At 46.5% G+C, this 18,289-nt stretch overlaps 1 protein-coding gene across 4 annotated transcripts in view; it reads right to left on the bottom strand.

The window, feature by feature from the left end:
• dbn1 (drebrin 1) overlaps positions 1–13,355 on the bottom strand; it is a 48,626-nt gene extending 35,271 nt beyond the window's left edge. For all 4 annotated transcript variants that reach the window (XM_062405910.1, XM_062405911.1, XM_062405912.1 and 1 more), the window contains exon 1: positions 13,204–13,355. In XM_062405910.1, coding sequence (XP_062261894.1) covers positions 13,204–13,286 — 83 coding nt within the window. In that variant the 5' untranslated portion in view covers positions 13,287–13,355. The remainder of the gene's footprint in view (positions 1–13,203) is intronic.
• Positions 13,356–18,289: the final 4,934 nt, after the last annotated feature.

Raw genomic sequence — 18,289 nt, 5'->3', positions numbered from 1 at the left:
TTCCATGAATCCAGAATTCAATACGAGTTAATCCAGTGGATTACGTCACATTAATTCCACCTGGAGATCAGACCGAGTGATTTCAGACCGGGAGGGGGGGGGTTCCTCTGCTCAAGCACCATGTGACAGGAGAGAGAGAGACAGTGGCGGAGGAAACCAGATTTAATTACGTGAAAATGAAGCGAGGCGAGAGGAGGCGACGAGGGAGGAAACAGACGAGAGGAGGGAGGGAGCCCGCAGAGAGGTAAGAGCCAACGAGCACAGAAACAGGAAGCTGAGATCCCAGAGCGCCGGCGAGCCGCTGACGAATCACACACAGACTGGTGACGGAGCCTGGGGGGAGGGGGGGTCGACCACCACAGTTTTTAAATAAACACTCGACATCAGGACGCGCTCGTCGTTGTTCATTATCACCTCCTGCAGGATCAGGCCGGTGTTCACGACAACACGAGGATCACATGACCATCGATCACATGACCATCGGTCACTCGCCCGGCGGCGTTCAGATCTTTACAGCTCAGAGAAACCTCCAGCTCATTCCTCCAATCAACAGTCTGCTACAGCCAAACTCAATAAAACTAATTGGTCTTAAAAAGAAATGTAAGTCAAGGAACAGCCCTGTAAACCTGAACCCCCCCCCCCCCCCCCCAGCAGACATTATCTGCAACTCCCAAGGTGCACTTCACCAAGAAGCCTCCAATCACAGAGCGAATGTTGGACGGTGACGCTAAAACTAAAGAACAATCTGCTCACGTTTTAATTCAGTGTCACTTCACATCGAAGGCTCAGACTTCTAACGTCTCCATGAAACAGCTGCAAAGGCTCATGGGAAATGTAGGATTAATGTCCTGAACAACCTGATGTGAGTTCAAATAATAATCAGAACTGCTCGTCTCATGGGGTCAAGGCATATACTGAGACATTGACCTTTGACCTTTATTCCATCAAGACATCCTCTGAATGTTTGATCCAACTTAACTATTTAATTTAATTTCTTCAGGTCGTTCAGACTTTGTGTTCATGAGGTTAACACTGTCTGGTAAAGTCACAACTCAGTGACTTTGAACTTTGACCTTTGACCCCCAGCCTAGAGTCTGACAAACGTTTTCTGCCATATCTAAAGAAAAGCTCTCAACCTTCTCCAGAGACATCACAAGAGCAGGAAGCTCATCCTGAAAAACAAAATGTCTCCAGGTTCCACGCCGAGGAAAAACTAAACGCTGTGACATTTACACAGAGGGGGGGGGGGGGGGGGGGGGTGATGATGATCAAAGAGACGAGAGGAAACTATAACGAGCTGAAAAGACAGAGGAGGAATATTTTTAGAAGAAAGCTCGTGGGTTCAGTCAAATCTCAAGTTTCTAAATAAAACTTCACACGTTACGTTCACACATCGTTTCAGCTGCTTCACCGTGAATCTGCTGCTTCTCATCTTCACCGGGTTCCTCTCGGCTGCAGATGACATCAGGTCCACAGGTCGGAACCCTGAACGAGGCCCGAGCGGCACGTGGCTCAGACTCCAGGTCTGCACAGAGCAGAGGAGCTCCACAGAAAATCACAGCATTTAAAAACCCAAAGATTCTATTTATATTGGACGACTGCGTCTGGATCTGTTTCTTCTGTACATGTGAAAACCATTTCACAGCTTTTCTTAACCGACACTGGGATCCAGCAGCTGCACACACACACACAGACACACATACGCAACCACACACACGCACACGTACTTCACTGATATTAACACAACTCCAACTCTAATGTAAACTAGAGGCCAGCTGTGGTTTCCAACCGTGTCCTCACAAGACAATAAAAAACCCTCCTGTGACACGTGGAACAAATAACGTCTGCAGACGGGAGGAGGAGGAGGAGGAGGAGGAAGAGGAGCAGGAGGAAGAGGAGGAAGAGGAGGAGGAGGAGGAGGAGGAAGCTCGACTCTGAAGGATCCACAGCTGGGACTGTTCCTCTACTTCCACATACTGACTTAAGAGCTTTCAACAAGACGCTGCAGCCACTTAGCCTCTAACAGCTGGGAGAGCTGCTCAGTGGAGGTCGGACCAGGTCAGACATGACCCCCCCCCCCCAACACACACAACGTCTATACAACATTAAAGAGTGAAACTCCGGTGACAGTGAACTGAGTAATTCACCATCCAGTAAGAATCTCTCTATATTCAGGGAACTGGTATTTAGAGATTTCTGTGGTTTTAGTGAAACAGGAGAAGAAGCAGGATCTTTCCCATGAAGACGTTTACTGGTAACCCTCGGTCTTCAGTCACAGAGGTAACACAGCTCCAGTTACTGTAAACTGGTCCAGGTCCATTTGGCCGGAACAGAAACAGAAACAGATAATATTTCTCACTTACTGGAAATGAAGGATCTGCAGCTCCTGGCCACAACTGAGCAGTCGGAGGAGGACTCAGCGTCTCCGGCTCAGGAAGCTGGACGCGGTGAAGACACAGCTTCTGAGCCAGGACAGAAAATCCTGGTCTAATCTTCACAGTCAGGGGTGAAAGGTTTGAGAAGATTTTCAGAGTGAGCCTGACAGAGATTTGGCCGTTTAAAGCCTCCACCAGCAAATCCACTGGTCCCTGGACTCCTCACCGCCGCGGCCTGGTGGAGTTCCAGTGCACATTCTGAGGTTCATACGGTGAAGCACAGTGAAGCTGAACCCACAGTGGAAACCTCACAATGATCCTTTGTTAGAGTCAAACTGTGAATCGCTGGGATACCGGAGACAAATGAGAAAACCTGAAGCTTCTCAGGCCGGTTCCTGAGCTCTGATAGTCACATGGTTCCAGGTGGACTCGTGAAGATCCTCACAATGTGGAAACGTTCAGATCGGAGTGGACCTTCGTCTCAAGCTGTGTCAAAGGAGAACTGAGATTTTCCTTCTGTATTGAATCAAGCCAAACTATCCAAAAGGACATCCGAGCCGCCATCTTGTGTTGGTGACGTCATTAACACAAGCCCGACCAATCAGGTGTCAGCTGTCAATCATGACGTCTCAATTTATCAGAAACACTTGAACAAACATCAGCGTGACTTTTGGTTCACGTCCCATCTGGTAACACGGAGGAGGCCGGTGTTTATGGGCTGTGATCTTTATCCACATGTCAAAATATGAACATGATTACAGGTCATGTAAAGTGATAAAATATAGTAAATAAAGTAAACTAATATTTTAGTTATTGTCAAATTTGAACTAAAGAAAAACTATAAATGCAAACAGGAACATTCCAGTGTGTATATATTTGATTTCTTAAGGCCTTTTGAATTTTTGATGATGTGGTCGGATTAACACACACACACACACACGCACACACACACACACACACACACACACACACACACACACACACACTCTCAGTGGCGAAACTACCGGGGTGGCAAGGGGTGGCAGCTGCCACCCCCCAAAAAATGCTTGCCACCCCACTTGCCACCCAGGTAGTTAGAAGTGTCTCCAATATACATTTATTGAATGGTATTATATTTTTTGCTACTGAAGCTGTTGATCTCATTGGTAACTTGTTTAAGTTTAAGAACTAAAATCTTTATGTCCCCCCTCCCCTGTAAAATGGTTGAGTCCATGAATCCTATTTGCTCTCTTCTCACCGTGCGCATCTGCCGCTTCATTCAAATGAAGACAGAAACGGTTTGAAAGCCAAAGAACTGGAGACAAGCCAACTGTACGCTTGCAGTGATGAAAAAGGGTACAGTACAGCTGAAACTTGAATCAAGAAAATGTGATGGGTGGTCATATGTGATAGACAATTCCGTTGTAATTTCAATCGTTTATTTAATTGCTAGCTTGCAAAAGTCGATAGGACTAGTAGCTAGCTCGCTATACAGCTGCATTAAAATGTGAGAGGATGACTCGGTTATATGCTATAGACCCTATTGTGTATGTGGTATAAAGGCTGGGACGAATTTCGAATTATAAATATGTTAACTGTTTTCATTAGCGATTGTTATAAATAAATACATATAGACACCAGGCATGTGTGTTTCCAACAATAAAAATACTTGACTTGACTTTGTGTGTGTGATTTGCCACCCTTGAATTTAACTTGCCACCCTTCTGCCACCCCATGTAAAATTTTCTAGAATCGCCACTGCACACTCTGGATCTACACCTCCCTCCTCTGACCTCATTAGCTTCTAGTTTCAGTTTCTATCCTCCCCCAAATCCTGATCCTCTAAATCCCCCCCCCCCCCCACACTGTCTGCTCTCCTGCTCTCACTTCTCCCCGTCGGGTTCACTTGTTCGTGATGAAGCCGTTTCACAAAGAAATAAAGTCTCTGGAAATCATGGATCTCAAAATGAACTGATTCCAGTTTGAGCCTCGGGCTTCGGGCAGATTCATTATTACAGTTATTAACTCAAACCGGATTTGAGTCGTTTGTTCTTGACCTTGAAAAACTTGGGTTTTCATTCACTGAGATATGAAACTAGATTTGGGGGGGGGGGGGTTATTTGGTGCAACAACATCCCTAAAACACTGATTTATTTTATATCTTAATTGGTTTGACCCAACCTGTTCAATGGACACACACATGTATATTTGTTATTAATACAACCTCAACCAAGGAGCCTTCAACACTCAGAGGTTTGAGTTCGTGTCCCAGCTCTCGTCTCACGTCACCGACACTGGGAACATTGGGAAACTCTTCAGTCTTTGTGGGTTTCAAGAATTTACACAACCTTTGTTTGTCAGTGTGGAACTTCCCCTAAACGACAGTTGTGACCACAGCGGCTGACGACACTCTCCCTCTCTCTCCCTGTCCGTCTATGTCTCTCGCCCTCTCCCGGTCCCCAGCAGTGTTGTTGTGACTCAGTCGTCCACACAGGACAAACTCTGTCCCCCGTCCCTCCGTCCTCCTGTTTACACAGAGACCCAGTGAGACCGTCTGTGTGTAACTGCTGCAGCGTCTACACACAGTGTAAAGGAGCTTGGAGAAGGCAGAACTGTAGCGGGGGGGGGGACAAAGGGAGGATTTGGGAAATCTGAAGTGAGGAGGAGGAGGAGGACAGGACATGGGGAGTGATGAAGAGGAGGTGGAGACAAAAAGCAAACAGCTGTGTGTACATACGTGATCAATAACCTTTTGTTTTCAAACGGTACAGAATAATTGTCACTATGTCCAGAATCCACCTTCCGATGGCAGCTGTGGCTCTTCAGAGCGACCGGTCAGAGGTCACGACCCCTCATGCATCTGCAGTTAAAGTCCCTGAAGTCCAGAGGTTCACGGCTCTGAACAACCATCACAGGGAAACGAGCCCGTTACTGGGAAATGAGACGGAACCACATCGACTTCCAATGGGAATCCAGAGCGACTCGGCTCTGATGGGTTCTTACTGGATACAAGACAAAGTGGTGTTAAATTCTGCAGAGTCACACAACGGCCACCAGGGGTACACACGGGGGGGGGGGGGGGGGGGGGGCTCGTTCCTTTAAATCGTTTGTATATGAAGGAGCAGTTGCCACGGTTACAAGCACAGCTGTCAACATCTGTAGAGATGAGACGGAGAGAATAAAGAGAGGAGGTGAAGAAACGGAAAAAAGATCAACAGCCGAGGAAATCGATCACACTCATCAACACCTCAGTCTTTTGTTCAGCAGCAGCCTCGAGTCTGTGGAGACGCTCGACTCACAATAGAGCACAAGCACACACACACAGGAAAACGCACACACATACACACATATACACACACACTTTAAAACTCTACCCCAAAAAAGGTTTTAAGGCTCGACGTGCGTTTCTGCTTCTCATCAGAAATAATCCCCGTCCACATGAACACATCTGAAAACACAACATCGATCCTCACTGGTTAGTGAGGTCATTTCAAACGTCTGTGGTTTATCTCGCTCAGAGAATCACCAGTTTACGGAATCTGTGATTTATTTCTCTAGCTGAACGTCTCATTTACAAGCTGACACGTTCACATCTCACTCAACGAACCCGACTCGCTGCTGAAGTCCACAGAGACGAGCTCGGTGTGCGAGAGCGGAGCTATAAATACGAGCCGCTGCCTGACTTCTCTTTTCCGGCCGATTGAATCTTCTTCTCTGCCTCCTGCCATGAACGAGTGAGGCCAGAGAGCAAGTGATTCACACGGAGCAGGAGAAAATGTGAAGAGCTGCCATGTTACGCCTGCAGCCTTCCTCCTGAGCCGCAGAGCTCAGCTGACGACCTTTGACCTCGGCAGCAGAATGACGGCCTGACACTCGGCCTGACACTTTCACTTCGCTGACTCAGCGCTTCTGTAAAGCCGACTGAGCCCTGATCATCCAGCAGACCGGCGGCTCCGGGCTCAACGGTTTCCCTGAGTGGCAGAAACCTCCATCGAGTCATGTGCTGTAAACTGTTTCCTCCCTCCGGCCCAGAATGTGACCACTTCCTGTTTCATCTGGACGGAAACACTGATGGTCGACGTTAGCTCCGGGAATGAACACGGACGGAAGCTTCTGTTCGTCAAGTGGGAAACTTCACGTGAAAAACAAACGTCGGAAAAACTCGGAAGGTCTGCAAACATCTCTGAACACAAGTTGAACCAATTAACCAATTAATTGATCAGTAACCTTATCAACATTTGTTCATTTAGTCAAACTGCACATCGCTTACAGACGTTCTTCTGAAGAAAGGTTGTTAGTTTCAATCTTTTATATTCCTGATGGAACTCATATTCAGGTAAGTATTGATATTGTGTTTTTACTCAGCTTCACGTACGAGGTCAGAAACCTGAAGGTGGCGCTGTGGTGAAAACTCAGAGGGTCAAATCGATTAGAATCTATCATGAACATGGACCTGATTCAGGAACGAGTTGAATCACAACACAAAGAGTCCCGTGGAGACTCGAATGTTGTTGTTCGAGCAGAGAATCTAAATAAATAATGACAGAGGTCAGTCGGAGTCGGAGAGAGTGGATCAGCAGGGAGGACACCAGGGGGAGGACACCAGGGGGAGGACACCAGGGGGAGGACACCACGGGGAGGACACCAGGGGGAGGACACCAGGGGGAGGACACCAGGAGGAGGACACCAGGGGGAGGACACCAGGGGGAGGACACCAGGAGGAGGACACCAGGGGGAGGACACCACGGGGAGGACACCAGGGGGAGGACACCAGGGGGAGGACACCAGGGGGAGGACACCACGGGGAGGACACCAGGGGGAGGACACCAGGAGGAGGACACCAGGGGGAGGACACCACGGGGAGGACACCACGGGGAGGACACCAGGGGGAGGACACCAGGAGGAGGACACCAGGGGGAGGACACCAGGGGGAGGACACCAGGGGGGAGGACACCAGGAGGAGGACACCAGGGGGAGGACACCACGGGGAGGACACCAGGAGGAGGACACCAGGGGGAGGACACCAGGGGGAGGACACCAGGAGGAGGACTCCAGGGGGGAGGACACCAGGAGGAGGACACCAGGGGGAGGACACCAGGGGGAGGATACCAGGAGGAGGACTCCAGGGGGGAGGACACCACGGGGAGGACACCAGGAGGAGGACACCAGGGGGAGGACACCAGGGGGAGGACACCAGGAGGAGGACTCCAGGGGGGAGGACACCAGGAGGAGGACACCAGGGGGAGGACACCAGGAGGAGGACACCAGGGGGAGGACACCGGGGGGGAGACAAACACTGACACTGACCTTCAGCCGCACCAGCACACGAGACAACAGACGTCTCTGACCTTTAAACACGTCCTGCTTCTATCACCAGAGACAAGTGAGACGCTCTCGGCTAAAGAACCAGAATATATTCAACCTGAAACATGAACAACCTCTGGAGGAAATCTTATTTCCTGAAACCAGCAGCTGCGTCTGTGCCCGGCTCCTCACAGCAGATGAACCGAGGAGACGGCCCGAGGCGAGTCCTTCTGACACGGGGCCTTGAATTCATCATCTCCAATGGCTTTCATCTGAGGTCAGACCCCCCCCCCAGCCCTGAGGCTTCAATGAAGCTGCAGGTCCACGTAGCAACAGCAGGTTCAATAAAGATAAATAAAGATGGAGGCAGCACCCCGACCACTCAGAATCAAACGTGTCTTTCCCTGTGTCCACTAGGTGGCGCTGTGAGAGATTTCTGCTGCAGATTTCAACTCACAACACAACAACCACTCGTATCTCAGCATGCAAATCAGTTTTGGAGAAGACTCTGATGAAACAATATTTTACTTTTATGAAAGTATTCGTACGTTTAATCAAACGTATACAGACGAGAATCAAGGTCATTTTCCTCGCGGCCCAGTAGATGGCGCTCTCTAAACAAAGTCGATAGTGTCACGTAGTCTTGCTTTAATATTTAGGAAACTAACAAACGTAAAATTGCAACACCAAAGCATCGGAGGAGTTCAGGTTCTATTGATCCCAGTTTTACAAATAAAAACATTTGCGCCAATATTTTCCCCAAGTCACAGATTTATTATTGAAATTATATTTTGGGTTTGGCTATGGACAAAATCACATTGACAAAATGCGATAAAGAGGAATGATAATTGATTTAAAGCTACTTGTAGACACGTTGGTTCAAAGAAGACAAACCAAACTATAGAATTTAAAAAACGTCTCTTAACCAGTGAATTTCTGAAAAGACAAAGTCTGCGGAGGAGAGAAATGTGACAGAAAGAACAAAACGTCTGGAGAATCGCTCTGGACTCTGTGTCAGCTCAGCTTCACACAGTGATGAAAGACAGAAGCTGTTTTACATGAAGCTCCACTGACTCTGACCTGAGAGCCTGAGAATCACAACACCAGCATCTTCCTACTGGTTTACCACCGACAGTGGAATTAACTGAGAAAACCTGCAGAGGACGATGAGACAGAGAGACAGAGGTCAGAGGTCAAACATGGACACATCTGACTGGTCTGTTTGTATCTAGACCCTCAGAGCAAGGACACTGAAGGAGTCGCTAGAGACATGAAGCTGACCCTGTGTGTGTATGTGTGTGTATGTGTGTGTGTGTGTGTGTGTGTGTGTGTGTGTGTGTGTCTGTGTGTGTGCGTGTCTGTGTGTGTGTGTTCAGTCCATTAATAATAAGGTTCGTCTCTCACTGGCACCAACAAGTCTACAACAGACAGAATAATCGGTGCTTCAGAATGAATCCAACGATTTAACAAGACGTCATGAAATAATGTTTCCTTTCATTCATTTGTTTATGTTTTTCTATGAATTCACTATTATTGAATCAAAGCTGCAAACAGCGATGATCACGTACGTTGGACGAGCGATGGAAGCAAATGAAAGTTCCAAACTGTAGGTGGCGCTATGGCCACGTTAACATATTGTCATGTAGACGTCTTCAGGTCGGGACCTTATAAACCGACTTTATGATTTAATCAAATTGTCGTCCGATGGTTTCGTCTGATTAAGTTTCTCGAACTCAAACGACTTTGTCACGGTTCAAAGATCCTGGTGGTGGTTGAAGGAATAACAGTTCACTGCTGATTGACAGGAAAAGGCCATAAAATAACAAATTGTTTTCATCTCATTAAACATGATTTATGCAGGTATTTAAAAACAGAACAGCGTGATCCCAGAATGCCAGAGTTCGTTTCCAGCAGGTTTTCATTTCAGCTGTGTTTGGTTTGAGTCCCTTCAGAGTGTCACTGCTTGTTCTGACCTTGAGTCTCGACCCCGGGGAGAGCACAGATTTCACAGAGGTAAACAAACCGACTGAAATAAAGAGCGACTGCAGGTAGAGGAACGTGAGCGGCTGATAGCAGAGGAACAAACTGGAGGTCACTTTGTCTGAGGCTGCATTAGTGAAACGTGACTCAGAGTCGACCCTCCTGCTCGGCTCCTCTTACCACCTCCTCCTTTGTGCGCCTGCCAGAGGTGACGCGTCAGGTAATGGCTTCCTCAAGCAGCTGGAGGGGTCAGGGGTCACATGACTGTAGCCCCCCCGGCCAATCAGCAGCAGCCACAGAGCGCTCAGCATTCCTGAATGTCTGCGGATTGTTTGATATTGGATCACAGTGATTGGCTCACAGCGTCGGCTCCTCTGCATCCTGACATGTTGTGGCTCAAGGAGCTGGAGCTCTTCTCCTCTTCACTTCAGGGACCAGATGAAATAACAAACTCCTCACGTCTCTAGAAGCTGAACTCTGGATCCAGTTTAACATCACACACCAGACATCACCTCGCTGAATGTAAACGTGTCATTTCACTTATGACAAATGGTTCCATCAGGTTCTGGTTCGTTCAGGGCCGGTTCCTCTTGGACTGAATCTCAACACACAATCTTTTCTGCTCCTGAGTTCTGACACAAACATCCCTCATGAAGTCAACATGAACTTTAGCTCTGGTGGCAACTCGATCTCCACGAGGCTCCGACAGCACCCGAGGCTACAGTTAGCTCCTAGTTAGCTCCTAGTTAGCTCCTAGTTAGCTCCTAGTTAGCTCCTAGTTAGCTCATAGCTACCTCAAACTCAACAACATGCCTCAACGCTAAACGGTCCAAAGTAGAATTATAGATTGTCGACACGAGAAACTAACTGAAGCACCTGACGACACCTGGACACATGTGAAGGCTCCATGTTTGATAACTTGTGTGACGTCAGCCGGTTGAGGAAATTGATTTGAAATGATGAACCTCTAACGAGCTGAAACAACATCATTCAATGCGGACCCCACTAAAAGAAGCTCTGTGTCAGGGTACAGCTAATGGGGATCCTTCTACATAAACAAACACAAAATTCACTGGACCACGCAAAACAACAACCTTCATTTCCCTCGTCCTCCTTTATCTGAGCGAGTCAGAGTCTGGATTCAGCTGAAGGGGAATCGACCAGCGTCCTCGTCGGGTCGTCCTCTCAGAGACGAGTTGGACTCTGGCATGAAACTCAAGAGGCTGACTCATCAGGCCTCTGGATCCTCCCGGCTCGTTACCGCATCACTTCTGGCTGCCTGCTCTCAACCACTTACAGCTAATGGCGAGTGGAGGGCCGAGATGGACGAGGCGGCCGTACAGCGCAGGTGAGGGGGGGGGGGGCAAAGACTCCACAAAGCACTGTGGACCAGTCGACCTGCAGAGCTCTGATTGGTTCTGACCAGCTCGTCACAGGACCTCTGTGATTCACTGACTAATCAGATTAAATGTTTCCTATCAAACCTGGTGGAAGAGCAGTCTGTCACAGCTACAGTAGATGGAGTAGGTCAGGGGGTGAGGGGCGGGGGGGGGGGGGGGGGGTGGTTCATGTTGTTTGGGGTCAGCCGTGTTTCAAAGTATCGGCCTTTGTTCAAACCTCATCAAGTGTGAAGAACGGGGGCAGAGCCTCGACTCTGCTCCGGCTGAACGAGCTGGTGGACGGCGCTCCAGAGGAAACGTTAACCTGCCGGTCGCTTTGTGTTGACAACTCCCGTTCACACAAACAGGACGACAAACACACTCCAGATCAACACAACTTCACAAACAGGCCACTGACTCAAGGGAGTGGATCACTCATGCTCATGTTTTGTTTTTAAATATCTTCACGACAGATGAAACTGTCCAAACCACCGACAGGATGTGGATCTAAAACAGAATCTACAACCTGAAAGTGGAACCAGTGCTTGTCCCAGTTTGACTCGTTCAGACCAGTGAACGTCAACAGATGAACCAGGTTCACGTCCCATAGTGAAGATGGTGACCGACTACAAACAGGATCTGAAATCTGAGCTAAAAACACAACTTCTCATCTGAAAACCAGCGTTCCCACTCGTCCGTCAGCAGCTGGGCACAGACCTCATGACATCCTGTTCTTGTTAGAAACCAGTGGACATGTGTTTGTTCATCAGCACCAAGGACGACAGGTTACAGTTTAACTTTAAACCTTCAGGTCGACTCAAAGTCAAACAAAACCTCCTGAAGTGAAACTGCTTCACAGAACAAATGAATTGCTTCTTCTTTTCAGTTTCAGAGACGAGGAATGAAGAAGCTGCAGCAAAACCAGAGCAGGTTATTGGTTCTGCTCCCACACGTCACTTTAATTCACCTGCAGCGTTTCCATCCTGGGTTCAGATGCTGGTGTGAACCTCCAGTGACTGGGAATCACAGGTTGTTTGACACAGAGCTGCATTCATGTGCTTCTGTGTAGGAAGTGATTTACTACACAAATTATTATCTAATGATTTTTGGTTTATGTTTAACACAAACGTGGAAACACTGCGACCTCCAAAATGAAACCAGCTCATCCTCATTGTACCGAATATAAACGGGCCTCTGACCTCGAGCAGCAATATCCAATCAGTTCATCCCTGAATCCAAATGAAGGTTTGTGAGAAGTAAGAAAACATTTCCTCAAGGACTTTCTGAGATATCGTGTTCAACCTGTGGTTCTACGTGTCGACCAATCAGAGCATTTCACTCCACTTGTCATTCAGGATTCATCCGAGCTCAACGTGACCTTTGACTTTGAAAATCATATCAATTCCTCCGTGAATCCAAAACGTGACAGATCTGAAGATATCGTGTTCACAACGGGACGAACGTACAAACAGAAAAACTGAATCCCAGCAGACACACAAACATAAATAAATAAATCTCTAACTTTTACTGGAGCTCGTTTAAAAACAAACTAATTCTTCTTTAACTTATTTCACCTTTTTAACGAATAATCATTTTCAAGCTAACGTTCAGTTCTGCCTCCTGCACCACGTGAGGAAACCCCAGGAAGAGACACCCCCTGCCCCTCCCCCACCTCCCCCCGGCCTCGCCCCTCTCTGGTTTGGGAGGATGCTCCTCAGTCATCCCAGGCGCGTTCACAGTCTCACACACACGAACACGCACGCGCAGCCGCATCGCTTTGTATTAAAAGGCTGAAATTGCTTCCAGCTGCAGAGGAAACAAAGATTTCTGCTGTGCACGCTCACTGGGTCCCGCGTGCACGACCACTGGTCCAGAGTGCACGATCACTGGTTCAGCGTGCACACGCACACACAAACACACACACACACACACACACACACACACACACACACACACACTGACTCTGCAGCTGATTTCTGCTTCATACACTCAGTAAGACAGATTCATGCAGAAGCTTCAACACAAAGTGAAACTGAGTGTGATGAAGAGGATGAGGATGAAGGTGCACCCCGTCCTGCGCATCCTCGGCCTGAACAACCCCGCACAGCACCGCTCCAGCCCCGCACCGGGCAGCGGGGAACGGGCGGTGCGGGGCCGGGGGGCCGAGGGGCCGGGAGGACACTCACCAGTCGGTGGCGGAGCTCTCGTCGATGACGTCCTGGTAGGCGGTGAGCAGGGCCAGTCGGTTCTTGCCGAGATTCACAGCCATGTTGGAGTCAGAGCAAACATCCAGAGCTCTGCTGATGGAGAGAGACACGGAGAGAGGAGGAGGAGTGAGGGAGAGAGAGGGGGAGAGAGAGAGAAGAGGAGGAGGAGGAGACAAAGACCTCATCCACAGTCTGACGGGTCCTAGCGCCTGATGGTCCTGGTCCTGGTCCAACCACCAACAACCACACTGGAACATTTTGAATCTAACGAACTCAGTCAGTTCTATCATTTATTTAATTAGTACATTCCAGAATAAATAAATTCATGATGAAATAGTCGAGTTTCCTCTGAATCAGAGCTGAAAAGATCCTTTAATAATTCACATGTTATCTGCCTCATATTCCCAGTTTGTCTCATATTCCCAGTTTGTCTCATATTCCCAGTTTGTCTCATATTCCCGGTTTGTCTCACAGATGTAAACAAGGAGCAACTTCCTCTGTTCTTAACTCAACAAGAGTCAAACAGAAACTTAGTGATCAGTGAATGAAGCTCAGTCCTATGTGAGGATCCTCTCCCAGGACACACACACACAACACATCAACACAACAACACAACAACAGGATTCACTACATGAGAAGAACCAGTTTGTAACTTCATGTTTAAAGTGTTTATACATCATGTCTGATGGAGATGAAGGAGCAGATGAACTGAGGAGCTCCTGATGGTAGAAGATGTGAGGAGACATGTTGAACATAGTCACGTTTATCTTATTCTGCTTCTTATTCTAATAACATCATGTTTCACCTTCTGTCTCATGTTTATTGTTTTTATTATAAAATTCATTCGTTCAGAACTGAGCTTTTATTTTGTATCTTTTACTTGTGTTTTTTATTTGTTCATGTCTGTAACCATGTTTTGAGAAGTTCTATATAAATAAAGATGATTACAATATTCATTATCATTGTTATGATTCAGGTTTTTTTCCTCATATGTTCTATTTGTTATAACTTGAAAACTCAGACTCAGAATAATCAATAATCAGATTCTGATGTCGACTTGTTTGCGTCTAAACGTCCAACTGGTGACATCACATGATCGTCAACAAAGAGAAGAGTTTGACCTGTGACGTCCTGACACTGAGCTTCATCATCTTCATCTTCATCTTCATCGTCTGCTGATTCATGGTTGATTATGTAAAGAATAATCCATGAATCAGCAGCAGCTAAAAACCACGTAGTTCCTCTGACTCAGCAGTTTCTTCTTCTACACAAGGTTTCATTAGTGACGCAGCAAAAAACTACTCATACATTTAGTTAGTTTCCATCTTCATTAGCGGCTGTAAAAGATGTTTATAGATAATTAACTGTCGGCTCCTCTGTTGGAGATTATCACGGAATGTTCGTATCCATGAATTTTGTAGAAAGAAGAGACAGGAGTTGAATTTTTAATTATTATTTGTTTTAACTCATTGTTGTTTGTGTTTGATTTACCTTTTCTGCTGCATCACTTCCTGGTTAGAATCATGCAGCTCTCTTTCTTATTTACATTTCTTTAGTGGACTGTTGAACAGATTGTTACACGCACACTGCCACCTAGTGTATCACAGAGTGTAAAACAAGATCTGGTTCATAATCAAGGTCCTGAAACTTACAGTAAGAAATTGATTCTACAAATTCTGTGCTTCCTTCACCCAACCTCCATTTGGACCTGGTACACCCAAACATGTGTTTGAGGGCGGAGCCTGTTTAAATACAGAGGAACAAGAAGTAGACCAGTCCAAGTTGTTATCCATCACGGGGGTGTTGGGATTCCTCTTGTTGAACGTGTTGTTTCCCTCCCTTAGATTTTTCATCGTCCAGTGAAGAGCCGAAAAAATATGAAACTAACCTAAATAAAATATGTTTTCTTTGTGGTTTTTGGAAGTTTTACATACGATTTTCTCTTCTTTACGTTGTTGTGTTGTTTCCTCTTTTCCATCTTCAGCTTATTATGTCAGCAAACCGAATCTTTTCTTCAACCACAGAGTAGATAAATGTTTTATTTGTATTTTCTTGACCAGTTTTCTCAGTTTTGGTTGAAATTTGAACCAGATTGAAAGAAGCTTTCGAGACTTCTGAATAATTCTGCTCTGGTTTCATCAAACCGCGCTGGAAACTCTGGGTTTGTATTTGAACCGAAGTCGTGATCTGAGACGTGTAATTATCTTTAATTATAGAGTCGCCTGTTTCCATCTTGTGACAGAATCTGTTCAATCTTCTTTCTTTCTGTGAAACTTGAGGAAGAAACAAACTCAGGTTCTTTGTGTTTGTTCGTGAAGATGAAGACGTGAGACTGGATCTCAGCTTCATGTCGAGCAGCAGATGGAGGTCACGTCTCTTTAGTGACATCATTGATATCAAGGTCATTCTCTCCAGATGTTACAGCCGTTTCCATCACTTGTAAAGAAGAGCCTGAATTGCTCACTGATCCAAAACTCTGAAGGATCTATTTAATCTAGTTTCTGTAACATGAAGATTCCCCCAAGTCGAACTCTGGAGACCTGTGGACCTGCAGAACTGTGGACCTGCAGACCTGGAGACCCAGAGACCTGGAGACTCGGAGACCCAGAGACCCGGAGACCCGGAGACTCAGAGACCCGGAGTACCAGAGACCAGGAGACCAGGAGACCAGGAGACCCAGAGACCAGGAGACCCAGAGACCCGGAGACCTGGAAACCTGGAGACATGGAGACCCGGAGACCTGGAGACCTGGAGACCTAGAGACCCAGAGACCCGGAGACCTGTGGACCTGGACACCCGGGGGCCCAGGGACTTCCTTTAGGATCTAATAAACTCACTCAGCGACGTTATCAGCTCGTTTCCAGATGTTTGAAGCATCACGACAGTTTAGACTCAAGTTTATTTTATTAAACAGATTTTTTAAGTCATGTCGTTGATCCTCCGAGTTTTCCTCAACAACAACGATGAGACGTCCTCAGCTGCTGTAGTTACGACACGTGTATCAAAACAGAGTGGAGCAGTTGACCAATCAGAGCAGGCTTTATCAGGAGGGGGGGTCTTAAAGAGACAGGAGCCAAAAGCAAGAGTTTGAGACAGAGGCTGAACAGAGGAGCAGCAGCGATGGTCTGAGGAAAATGATTCTGAACATTAGAGCATGAAGATATTTTAAAATCAAAACACTGATTAAAACAAACTGATTATATCAGAGTTGAAGTCCTGAACACGGCCGTGACTCCGTCCTCCAGCTTTTCCCCTTCAAGCTCTTTCATTGTTAAAGTTGTTGTCGACAGAAAAACAGAAGTTGACATTTTGGATTCCGCCTGCTGGAGGTGGCCGGTTGCCGTGGTGACTCGGCCGAGCTGAACCCCAGGCAGGGCGGGGGGGGGGGGGGGGGGGGGGGTTGGGGGGGGCCTCACAGTTTCTCTATTTTCCTCTCAGGCTCGTCTGGCAGCGAGCCCACATACCTCAGGAGAATAGAGGGGAGGGGGGGGGGGGGCTGGTGTGAGCTTTAATTGGAACAAACAGACGAAGGTGAAACTCAAACTCACTTATTCAGATTTATTCATCCTCGTCTTCACTTCATCTGTTTGTTAAAGAACTGGAACTCTGGTGTGAAGAAGCTAAAATCCTTCCAGAGAATGTTCAGCTCAGACTTTGTGTTTTCACGTCATAGATTATAATATTACAAGAAACATTAAATTTCACTCAGGAGAAAACCAAGTGTAAATTAAGTTTAGTGACTCATTGTTATAATATTAGTTTGGGTCATTTAAGTAACAGAATAGGATTGTTTGCTGCACATTTAGGAGACTGATGTTAATTGTTCTTTTTATTTTTCTTCACAACATTATTCATATTTATTGTCTTGTTTATTTCATTTGTTGTTCACTCGCAACTTCTTTTATTTGTCTTTTTCTTGTCAATCTTTATTGCATCTGAATGAGACACTGAACAGATGAAATTAAAAACACAACAGTTTTTCTCAAATCTCCTTTAATGTGTTTTCCATGTGTCAGTGAGATGTTGTGATGTGGATGATGCAGGTTTGGATTGAACAGCCACTAAAGTTATTTATCACACTCGTTCAAACCACAGTTTAATCCACCACCATCAGGCTCAGCATGCAGGTAGGTGTAAAGAGGAAGGGGGGGGGGGGGGTTAACAGTTTAAATTTTTCTTTATCTTACAGAATCTGTCTTTATTCTCGGACTCTTCTGTGTCGGAGGTAGACGTGTCTGTGATGTCACTGAGTTTCATCTCCTGCACATTATTTATCTGTGGAGGTTTTTCTTGTTTGAAGTCACAGACGAGAGCAGCAGCTACTATGAGTGTAACTGCAGCAGCCAGTGGATTGGTTGTCCTTCTTCTCACTGTGACAGGTACTGTACCTCTACATTCATGTTGTCACTCTATTTTACACTCAGACTTCTGATTCATCTGAAGTGAGTTTGAGAAAGAAAGTAAAAATATAAATGAACCATTCATTCATTTTCAGATCAGCACCTGTAAAGTGATGCAGAAAGAAAACATATGAATGAATTATCATCAGTGTTATTTTGTATCTTTGTTAAGAAGTTTCAGGCAGATCAAGGTTTCTATCGACGAGAGTCTGAAATATTATTCTCATCATGACTGAGTTCCTCTCGATGAGGACTTGTCATCAGTGTGTGGAGTCATTAGTTGAAATGCTATGGAATGCTGCTCATGGAAATGTGTTTCTTTTTTACACAAAGTAAAAAGTAAACTAAGTGTTCTCTGGTGTGGTTATGAATCTGATTCTCTGTGTTACAGTGGTACAGTGTGAGAATGGCTGGGATGTGAGTTACACTTCTACTGAGATCTGTGCCGTCAGAGGATCAACAGTGGACATTACCTGTACCTACACATACCCATCCACATTTAATAACCATGATACTACAGTTCAGGAACCTTTCTGGTTCATTAAAGAGAGTAATGGGATTCACGTTGATCGAAGGACTGATCCGGAGTATTCAGGTCGTGTGGAGAATCTCTGTGGAAACAACAAGTGCACTCTGAGAATCTCTAACCTGAGAGAGAGCGACTC

The sequence above is a fragment of the Platichthys flesus genome, chromosome 15 (assembly GCF_949316205.1).
Source record: "Platichthys flesus chromosome 15, fPlaFle2.1, whole genome shotgun sequence".
In the NCBI taxonomy this organism is placed as follows: Eukaryota; Metazoa; Chordata; class Actinopteri; order Pleuronectiformes; family Pleuronectidae; genus Platichthys; species Platichthys flesus.
This window is presented reverse-complemented; position numbering and strand designations above follow the sequence as displayed.